Source organism: Wasmannia auropunctata, unplaced genomic scaffold, assembly GCF_000956235.1.
Source record: "Wasmannia auropunctata unplaced genomic scaffold, wasmannia.A_1.0 LD336053.1, whole genome shotgun sequence".
NCBI lineage: Eukaryota > Metazoa > Arthropoda > Insecta > Hymenoptera > Formicidae > Wasmannia > Wasmannia auropunctata.
The window spans coordinates 2,462,685-2,474,497 of record NW_012026837.1 but is presented as its reverse complement, the minus strand read 5'-3'; the positions used below and the strand labels follow the sequence as shown (position 1 = coordinate 2,474,497).

Sequence of the window (11,813 nt, the reverse complement as noted above, 5' to 3'; positions counted from 1 at the left end):
ATGAAAAAAAAAAAAAAAAAAAAAAAACTTAAAAAATGCAAATACGCGTAAAAAAGTTTCTCTATAATATACCTAGCTCCCATTGAATGTTTCCATTGAGAACAGGATGTTGACGTTTCACGTTTCGTAAAAATTTTATTATATCACTTTTATTTGTGTAAGTGATATTTTTTCACGTATCCATGTAAATATATTATGCAAACAAGCATTTTTTTACAGCGTCTCTTTTTCGCGTTATTCATTCTTCTGTCGGGATATAATTTACCCTTTTTTTTTTAAATGAGAGTTTAAAAAAAAACGACACGTTAAAAAGCGGACTCGTGTTCTCTGAAAATCACTGGATTCTCGTGAAGAAAGTCTATTAGCAACCGTTAACGTTTAGCTCGCCCCGAGCCGGCAAAAAAATAACGTCTGCCTCGTCATATTTCGCGGCTTAAAAGAGATCGATGTACCGCGGCGTGGCGGGTGCGTCTAAATGACGTTTATCGGCGTTTTCCCTCCGTGGAAAAGAGATCCCGGGACACAAAGGGCGACTAATCGATCTCGCTTTCCGCCCGCGCGTGTTCCGTCATCCCTCATAAGCGCCGCCGCTCTGTCCAAGATTTTCCATAAGCGTCAAAATATACACGTCGTCCCGCGCCAGCCGGACGGTGGATCGTCCGTCATAATCGATTTCCATCGTCGAGATAACGACGGGCTATTTCGTCTCCCCCCCCTCCCTGCCCTCGTTCTGTCCTCCTTTTCCTCGTCTCTTCGAAATTTCGCAAGTCACACCGAATCGCGTTGATCTTTCTCCGCGTTAAACACGCGATCGAGACTTATCGATCATCCCAACCCGTGAGCTTTTACTATATATACGAGTTATCACACAATTCCTCCCTCCCTCCCCCTCCCCCTTCTTGTAGAATTTTATTCCGAATCATTCGGAATAACATGTTCAACGTCTGTCGAGCGTTTCATTTCGCTCGAAGGTCGGAACGATATTTCCGTGAAAAATGGTCTTTCCGTATGTCACGTCGTAATCACCGATGGATTCGGGGAAGAAACTCTTCGAGGTATCCGCGAGCATTATATATTAATAGAAAATGTATTTATAACTGAAAAGAATATTTTTGATAAATTAAAAAAATTTTTTTAGGATTAATCGAGTTTCTTATCAATGTAAATTTGTATTGATATACCTTTTTGTGACACCGTCCTGTGCTTTTTTCACGAAAGGACGAATCATTGTGTCATCGCGCAACTTTGACATCGTGAAAATAAAACGCCTGTTCGAGGGTCCTGATTCACGCGTAACTTAGAGCGCTCATTCGATGCCTGGATAAATTTCTACACGGGAAGCAGCGGTGTGGATCAAATTTTAAATAAATTTATCGTCGCCCCAAAAATTCCGTAATAAACGACACCGCCCGTTTTTTCTCACCCTTGTTTTTCGCGCGGATCATCTTCGGCGCAGGATATCACGTACAAACATCAGCATGGACTTCAGTGTAAGTTTCCCCCGGAGTGCTCGCGGGGGGGGGGGAGAGGAGGGGGTGCGTTTTCGAGGATACTCGCGAACGAAGATACATCGCGTCGATGGGGAGCGACCGGGGGGGATATTTCGCCGACTCTCGCGCCGGCGAAGTTCGTCCGGTTAACGCGAGTTCGCGAATTCTCCGGGCCAGAGGCGGCGATTTTTCATCGTTTCAAGTTTCGCCGACGTTTTTCATCGCCGTCGGACGATCTTCTCCCCGCTACACTTTCGCCGAGCTCCCGACGAGCTTCCTAAATCACGCGCGCAACACGGCTCGCGATAAGAGACACGGCACCTGGGATTAGGGAGGCCGGTCAGGCACTCGCGATAAAAAAGTTTCAGCCGGAACTGTATCCATTGTCCATGGCACGCCCCCTCCCCCCTTCCGCCCCGGATGGGTTACCGACGTACAGTCGTAGACACATATTGCGACACTTTTTTTTTATAGGTTTCTAATATATATTTAATATACATAATATATATTTTATGGATAACTAATATTTTGCAAATGCGAACCACGAGGTACTATCTTTAGTCTAGAAACAGTATAACACCAATTGTGGTCCGCATTTGCAAAATATTAGTGCGTTTTGAAACCTATAAAAAAGGAAATGTCGCAACCGATATATCCATGACTGTACATAAGTCGACAAGTTTCCTGTATGTATCGTTTCCTAATTTGACTGTATGAACAAAAAAGGATTGCAACAACGTTCACTTTTATAAAAATGTTGTACAAGTTTTTTAAATGCCATACAATATTTTAGGAATTAATTTTTGAGATTATTTTATGTAGAAGTTTATATGATTTTATGATCTCAAAGGTCTCAATTTTTAACTCTTTGCAGAAAAATATTGTATGGACAGTATTTGCAAAAATAGGAATAATACACCATTCTGTATAATATAACATAAATGATTGACCAAACGAGAATAAGACTTAAGGAATATTTTGGCACAAATAAAATCTTCCATCCATGATTTGCATTTCAATCCGCCTGACAAGAGAAATTGTGGAAGCTGCTCGCAAGACGCGGATTTTTATCCGAATTAGCATCGTTATCTTCGTCGTGGGAGCACGTTGAGGAAAGATTTCAATTTTCCACTTGGATTTGAAAAGGCGGCTGTGGAACACTCTCGCGAACCGGTCGAGCACGTTTTATTAGCGTTTCTTGAGACGACGATGCGGATTTAGTTCTTACCCACCCGCCACTTTCTCCGGATAATCCGATAACAGTAGCAAATAAACAGCGATAGATATACATAAATGGTAGCGTTTACATCTTAAAGTGATGTCATCGGATTTTCCAATACCGCGCGAAGATTACGATGATATTAATAGAATTTTTTATCGTATTTTTTTTTCAGCACGGGATGGTATATTTTGAGCTCCACCGATTTTAAATGAAATGAAACGTAAATTAGAACTCCATTCATCTATTTAAATCGAAGCTTACGTTTAGAAAATTAAATTTGTGTCAAACAACTAATTGTAAGATGCAGAGAAAACGCCAGCACAGTCAAAGTAGATCTTGGTTCTCAATAATATTTTTATATGCGAATCTTACAGCTTTCAGTTTAAGCAAACTGCGCGAATAATCGTCGGTTTTAAAACACAGTTCTAAACTGAATGTGACTGCAGTACGGGATATCATGACAATTAAATTGACAAAGCATTTCAATAATTTGATTCTAATTATAATAAATTTGTACATTTGTTATTTAGATTGATGCAAGTTATGCAAATATTTTTCGCACGTTGTAATATAGTCACGTTATTCGCACAGCGTATTGTATGACGATAATATAATATGCTCATATGTAATATCGATTATGATATATAATATAGCACTTGAAGTGATAACAATTTAACAACGAGTCCGATATATCAATTACCGCGTGCGGATTTCTCCGGATATATAAACGGAGTTCCGCTGTACCTAATAACAAGCTCTCTTCGCGAGAGATCGTCCAAAGTTCCCGGAGGTGCAACTCAGCAGGAACTCGTCGAAGGAGCGAGTTGAAGGGAAGTTGAAAGCGCAAGGTGGTATTCCACGGGGCTCACGTCCGGTGTATAACGCAGTTAAGCACCCGGTATTTTTCTTTCGCGATGCAAGTTTGCGCACCGCGGAAACTCGCCCGGTCTCGTTCTCCAGGCGGGGAATATGAGTTGCAGTCCACGCGCGCGATTTTTCTCCATATAAAAATCGTTACATGATACAGATACTAGAAATGTATCTGATGCATCGATTTTAACTTCGTATAATGGATATTTTTATAATGGATGTTATTTTAATAATAATAACAACAGTCGTATGTAACATCAGTCGCGCTTGAAATATGTTTTGGTCCAGTGAAATCCGCGTGTCGCGCCATAATGTATTATTATCAAAACAAGCTGAAGTACGTAAATAGTACATTAGCGCATATATATTTTTTACTCCAACGACACAACGCGACAACCGTTTCGCAAGTTTCTCGGCGGAAACTCTCTCGCCAAATTGACACATTTATCAACGCCGTGATAAAAAAGAAAAAAAAAAGATGAGCCTAACGTTACAACGTGGTCTTACAACGCCGAGGTGCCAAATTCTTCCTTCGCTTCTTACACGAGTTCAACGTGCGCGCGCGTTCAAATTGTAATGTTATTTCGTCAGCGAATAAATATCTCCGTGCAATTGTTGCGAGAGATGTTTGTTCCGCGCCGCGAACAAAGGGCGTCGCTCTTTATAAAGTCGAGTGACTTCGAATACGGCGGCAATAAAAGGCGACGTGATAAAGCCGAGGTGGTGGAGTTAACTCCTCTCCCGTCCTCCGGTAAAAATGCGCCGCATTCTATTTTACCTTAAATCGCGCGGATTTCGCGGACTTCCGGCGCGCGGCGCGTTGCGCCCGTGTCCCGCCGCGCCGTGCCGCACCATGCCGGTTGCAAAATCCCCGCGCCGGTAAAACTGTCGAAACTTAAGCGCAATATCACCGCCGCCGTTTGACTTACGATTGCGACGCTATTGCGACCCGGGGCTTATCCAGCGCGACTCCGGATCGGCGGTAAAACGTTCGCTTTCTCTCTTTCTCTCTCCTTCCGTGCGAAAATCTCATCGCGTCGCGCGAAGACACGTCGCGCAATTCCGACACGATTCGCGGGATAAGTCGGAAAATAAATATAAATGAATGCCAATTGCGTAGATGTTGAATAAATGATGCTCGTTAATTTTATAGAACTGTCACCTCGCGCATTACTGCGATACAATACATGAACTCATTAATTATTAATACACACGAAATATTTATCGAGTAATTATTAATAAAGTCAACGCCTCCAGCACGCCCAATTAATCCCGCGAATTCTACGCCTTTTTAATGCAATAATGCAGAATTATGCATGTACATAAAAATATCACGTATATTATGTCATACGTAATTAGCTTCATTATTAGATATGAATGAGAAAAAGGTGTGTATTTTAATTCCAATATAAATTCGAAATATTAACATTAACTCACATATTTGAGGAAATGCAATTTGATTTGTAAGGTTTTTACTCCAACGGCAGCTATAGTTTGTACAGCATGCGTTTTTCTATAACCGATAGTATCGTCGGGAAAAAATATATAAATTGAAAGTAAAGAAACGCGTTTTTTATTTATTTATTTTTATTTATTTTATGACTTACTCTCTTTCTCCGATGTATGTTTAAAGAACCGATCGCGTTTCTTGTTGCTAAAACCGTGGCAGAAAATTAAAGGGCCAATAATACTCGCAAGCCCGAAACGTATCGCTCGCACTTTATTTCGGTGGAAATTTCGTGTTCCGCGTCCACGAATGATGGCGGAATGCCATTTGTTCTTTCCCACCGAAGTACCTGAAAACCCTCACGACGAAGGGTCGAAAAATTGCCGGACTGATCACGCGCTGTTTTTAACAGACTAACCGCACCGTTATTTACACAGCTACGGCGTTTTCGAATGCCGAGAGATATATGCTGTTTCGCACATGTCCGAGTCCCGACATTATCGTACACATTTCTACATTCATTTCTAATTTGTGTTTTAAAAAGTTACAGACATTTATTGGAGGAATTTTTCAAAACTTCTGATATTTTTCACGCTAACCTTATATATTCTTTTATTTTACACCAATAATTTTAAAGAATCTATTCTTTTATTAATATATGCATATTAATATTTCGCTTTCTCTCTCTCTCTCTCTCTCTCTTTTGTTACAAAAAATCAAGAAGTTACTTTGCAACTTAATTATTAATTTAATAATTAATGTATATTACCTTTTGCTACTCTCGTTTCTACACTGAGAAAAATGTTTAGATTGTTTTAACAAAATACGGCAAAATGTATTTTAGTGCAACCTAGCAGAATTTCTAGTTTTCGTGATAGGACTCGATATTTTGTAATTAAAATTGATAAATTTTCTATGAGGATTTGATTAATATTTTTCAATTGGAGCTACAAAATTTTTAGTTAAAAGAAACGTGCAACTAGAAATTTGATTAACATTAATCGTAGCATTCTAACAGTTTTATATCATTAATAAGAAAGTCTGATATATTTAACAGGAAGGAGTTAATCGTACTCATCTGGTAAATCCTATAAGAAGGATTCTATAAGAAGGAAGATTTGCCGACTTTCGAATACAGATATATTGGTGGAATCTACTAGATTTCCATTTATTTACAATCAGATTTTTTTCAATTGTACTTCTGTTTGTAGAGGAAGATAGAAAATAGTTAAACTTCGATTAATTCTAGCTCGCGACTTAAAAGAGCACGCAGTGGTACTTCACAAGAGGATGTAATTGTAAAGAAAAACGATCGGACAATTGAGAGAAGCGAGGATCGTTTTCGCAATGGCAAGCAGTTTAACGCAGTCAAAACCGCGACAACGCCAAGAAATTCCGCTATCCTTCTCGCTCGCGAAATCCGTAGCTTTATTACGAGCGAGAGTCTGGTGCTGCTGGCGGAATATTCGCGCTATTCCCCGTTTCTCTCCGCTGTGGCGGAACCGTTTATTTTTGTTAGAAATTCAACGCGGCGCGCGCATTCTCGCCGTGGAGGGTGCAGTATTTTTGTTCTCTCCCCCCGTATAATATACGGGGAGGAAAGAGAGAGAGAGAGAGAGATACTGCATCGCGGAGCGGCGCGCGGCGGTGGTGCGGCAGCTCTCGAGCGAATTTACCGCGCCCGTTGCGATACCGTTAAAGGCAACACCATTAGACGTACGTACGTAACGTAGCAGCGACGGCAACAGACGTATCGCGAAACGTATACGTACGTATCGCGACGGCAATAGCAGTCGGGCAGTCAGTAAATATGGGCCGAAGTAGATACCATTAAATCCAGACGCGCGATACAGCACGCCGGCCGACTGCTGCTGCTGCTGCTGCTGTTGCTACTGCTATATACTAGTGCTAGTGCCACTGTTGCTGCTGTTGGCCCGTACTTTGAATCGTTCGTCTTAAATTGCCCCCATTAAACGCACGTACGCGCGCGTAAATCGTCGCGGTGTCGGCCACCGCCGCGATTCGATTATTCGCTCTATAATTCGGCTCACCACTCTGCCCTGCGCCGATGCGCGCGTTATACGCTTCTGCCTGCGTGTTTGTTCATTATGTTCCGTTGCCGTGACGTTGATCGATCTACCGCCGTGAGATTGCACGGGACGGTTTGGGAAAGTCGTGTGTGGGTAAGCGCAAAGATCACGTGTGTACGAGGCGATTTCGTTAAATTAATCTTCAATCGCGGGAACACGGTCAGGTGATTATATCGAAATTTTTTGCGTGCGTAAAATTTGTAACTAGTACAACAAAAATACATACCTATTATTAATGAAACGAAATATATCTATCTCTGATCAAAACTTGAGAGAAGTGTGCGGATATAATTTACAGCAGAGCACTTCGATTTTTAAGAAATTACACGTTTAAATGACGGAAGAGGATTTTAGAAAATATTGTCGAATTTAGGATTGATATTGTAATTGCACAGACCGCGCGTGAACATTTTCCCCTCGGCGTCAATAAAGCTGAAATTTAATGAGAAATTTAATTAAGAAACTAATTAGTCTAACGTAAAATTAAGAGAAGGGTAAAATAAACTAAACAAGACTAAAAATCTCGATTAACTTTTAATAAATAGAACCGTCAATCATAATTTCAATTTGAGAGTATTTAAATTCTGAAAACTTAGTCTTTCGCAGTAGGTTCTTTGGTAGGTCGTTATATGTTTTCTAGAGCCACCCCTTTAAGAAAGATCAATGTCGAGATGAGAAATCTGTTCCAAGTTGTCCCGAAAGTTTTGCCCGCAAAAAGAGGAAACCTAAACTTTTTCGTGATTCTATTTTCATTTCGAATCGCATTTCATTCGAAGTTTCTTGTCATTGTTATGAGAATGTTCTTTGTTATAAGATTGATAGACGATGATGGGAACCGAGACAGAAATTGCCGTCCGGTACTTTTACGTCTTTCTCTCTCTCTCTCTCTCTCTCTCTCTCTCTTTTAACGGCAAAGTCTTGTTCGCGGTCCGATTTCGACCTACCATCAATCTTAAATGATTACTACCTCATTAGCTGATTCGATTAAATCTTTCTTCTCTTTCATTCGATTAGTTCTCATTTCTCTTCAAGTCAAACTCAAAGTGTTTGCCATGAAATCGTAAGTCGAGCTTGAAGATTAACAAGAAAATTAAAGTATTGTAACGAAAATTGTACAAAATTGAAAAAAATATTAACCGATTTATTAAAATTTTTTTTTCTTTATTCAAAAGTGTAAAAATTTCTTATATTTTATCTTGTTCTAAAATTTTATTAGGTATATGAAAATGAGAAAGCATCGAGTTTGGAAGAAACGCGTACATATATGTATAATTAATACATATATTTATAATTTATATGTCTTAAATCTTTATTATAAACTTTTATTTTCTACATGTCGATATTTTTGTCTGCAATATGCATTATGCTTAAAAAGACTGAGATGAAAGTTTCTCTCATTTTCTCGTCCGCGTCGTACAATCCGACTAATCGACAGCGTTGCGCTTTGTGATGCTTCAGGGAGCCGAACTGCAAACTGAGATCTCTGAACGTGTCGAAATGTCTTCTGGGCGGCTTGGATGCCGGCTGCTTAGGCGAGACCGTAAGGAAGGCCCGCTATTTGGACGCCCTGAGGGCCGCCGGAGCGTCGAGGCCGGCCGACGTGATGCCCCTGGTGTTGGCCCTGACAGAAGCGCCCTGTTTGCAACTGCTGGACTTGTCCAGTCCCCGATTGGCCCTGGACGATCATCCTTCGAGGCTGTTGTGCCACGCTCTGGCCAGGAACACGACCCTCAAGCTGCTCAGTCTGGAGGGCTGGACTTTCCGGATAGAGGTAAGCGAGATATCTCGTTGTTATTCACGTCACTTGTTAGTTACGCTCTAATGTTAGTTGCGCTCTATTTGCCGCGTGCGTAATGAAAAGAATGTGTAATAATAAGTAAAATAAGTGTAAAGAAAAAATTTATTGAACTCTTATAAAACGGCTTTTAAATATTTTAGTAACACAATTACACGCTTTACTTGTATTATAATTGAATAGGCAAATCGAATATGTGTATTTTTTAATTTATAAGCAATATCTACAAAATATATTATTCATTTAACTTATCACGAACTTTTAAAGACGCTTTTTCAAAGCGTCTTTGTGCCTGAACTCCGTAAAAGACGAGTTATCAAAAGACTTAAATCGGTAATCATATTTGTTACGTTTAATTTATTTCAATCTTTGTTATATTTCCAAAGTACATGATAGAATTTTAAAAATTATTTTCAAGATATGTTGACAAAATTTTAGAATTGGGTGAGCTCTCTTTCAGTATTGTCTTTCGTAATAAGCAGGAGGATTCCATTCCGCTAACAATTACGCTTCCTGCAGTTAACAGCGGGTAATTTCAACGTAAGATCCGTTATTACATACCCGCGAATAAACATCGCGTACGGAGAGTAGGCGACGAAACGTCTAACCTCCGTCGTCTGACGTCATCATTTTCGTATTTTCGCGTGCTAGGAAGAGCAGAGCTCTCGCGCGCGCGAAGGCGAGATGAGGATAAATTAGGAGAAGCGGAAATCATTTGCCCTTCCGTGCGGGCGTGCAATACGGAAAAAGTGTGAGAGACGATAATGTTCCGCCACACCTCCGCAACCGCGGAAACTCACAATAGCACGTACGAGAACGGATGAAAGAGCCGAACATACAATTAACAGTCTCTTGATAACAATGTCTGAAAAATTGCCGTTTGTGTTATTGAAGACTCGCAAAATCGTACGTAGGTTGGCGATGCAAGAAGTTGCTAATTGACAGTAATTGAGCATTTCTCTTAAAATCGATTGGCACAGATAGAGAAGTATTTATAAGAATACGAAATCTTAGCAATGCTATATAAAATCTGTAGATCTAACTTACACTTGTAGATCTGAAAAATGGATACAAAATTTAAATGTATAAATGCTTGAAAAAAATACGTTATACAACAATGGGACATTTATTTTAGAGAGCAAAATTCTGTGGCGCCATCACTACACAGTTGGAGGTCGACAATGAATTATCGATCAAGATTAGCGTCAATGCGGCCGTAATTAATCTTAATTAATTGCTATATTCGCTCGCTGCACTCGTCACTCATTTCGCCGCGCGACGCGAAATTGCATTTAAATTATCCATGTCGCGTACGCATGTTGATATTGTTCGGCCCGTGTACATCGACTGGCCGCCGTTCTTACGGCAATAACAAGTGGCCGATTCACCCTCGAACCATTAACCGATAATCGCGCGACGATGAAAACGGTGAGAGATCGCGCGACGTTCCGACCTCGACGCATCCGGTGCATCCGGCGCGCGGCGCGGCGTCGCAATCTTCGCGCTCGATAAACGCCTCTTTATGCGGCACACGCTCGCGAGCTCTTGCCCACAGTAGCAGCGATAATAATTAATATTTACCGGGCGAGGTGCAGCGGTTAAATAATGTCAGAGTACCGTGAACGTGGAACGTCGATGTCGCAACAGCTTGGCACGCTCAACCGTTCCGCCGCGAAATTTCCGCAACCGTGACTCGCTCCATGCCTTTGCCCTCCCCGATACGCAATATCCTGGCTTTCACGTAAATTTCATCATGGGAAACAGTCTCAAAGTGTCGCTCTTTGCTTTCAGTAGGTAAGCTTAACAATCATTGTATAACGCGAATTACTTCATATTCGGATTTTTAGATGCTTTGCAACAAAATATTAGAGGAATCTGTGAGTGCACGCAGATAATATTAATTAGAATATAATTATAAAGAGAGATCTTTTAAATATTTTAGCAACACAATTACACACTTTACTTATATTATAATTGAATGGGCAAATTGAATCTATGTGTTTTTTTTATTTATAAACAATATCTTACAAAATATATAATTCGTTTAACTTATTACGTTATTTTTTAAAGACGTTTTTGGTCAAAGCACCTTTGCCAGCGAACTTTGTAAAAGACGAGTTTCCTTCCGCTGTAGTCGCGTCCAAATAAGTATCTCGCGGAACCTATAAAGGGATGCAAGAGGAATCGCTCTCTCTCATCGGGAAACTGCAATATCGTTTCGATACGAAGTTCTCTAGTTAGATTCACGAGTCAATATTGTTTCCATTTCGTTAAGCTTTGAGACGTCGGGAAGAGCTGGGTGAATGAAGGAGAGGAGCAAAAAAAGAGATAGATTGATAGAGAGGGGGAAAGAAAGCAAGAGAAGGACAGAGAGAGAGAGAGAGAACACGTTTCAGAATTTACAGGGAGAGCTCGACTTCGCGGTATGCGTTCGGAATCTGCAAGACTGCACCCTCGGGGTGTATCCTCGAGTTTTCGAAGAAGTTATCGAACGCTTCCAAAGATCGACGAAAGAAATCAACGAGGGTGGTCTTTGGTCCGCCAACAGTAACTTCGTATCCCGTATAGCAAAAGGGAATCGACGGGAACTCTACGGGTTTTCCGTCGAGTGTCCGATCTGTCTGCTCTTTCGAGAATCCGGAAATTGCCGGGTAAAAACATTTTTGTAGCTTTTAACCTGGTAAAACTAACTTTTTTAAACCTCACTGTCGTGAGATCAAGGTAGTGTAGCATGTCATAACCGTGAAATCTCTCTCTTTCTCTCTTTTCCGAAGAACTTTCGTGAGTTACGCTTAGACGTCTCTCGCACGTGTATCGGAAAATTCTCAACTGGTAGCTTGCAAGCCGCATTTTATAATTAATAAATATTTTTTTATAACTTAATACGTATCTTCTTAAA

General features: G+C 40.6%; 1 protein-coding gene across 1 annotated transcript in view; it reads left to right on the top strand.

Annotated features, from left to right (window-relative positions):
• The window catches only part of LOC105451048, a 126,688-nt gene that overhangs the window by 95,816 nt on the left and 19,059 nt on the right, over positions 1–11,813 (top strand). Inside the window, exon 9 of the mRNA XM_011691245.1 lies at positions 8,578–8,890. Coding sequence (XP_011689547.1) covers positions 8,578–8,890 — 313 coding nt within the window. The remainder of the gene's footprint in view (positions 1–8,577; positions 8,891–11,813) is intronic.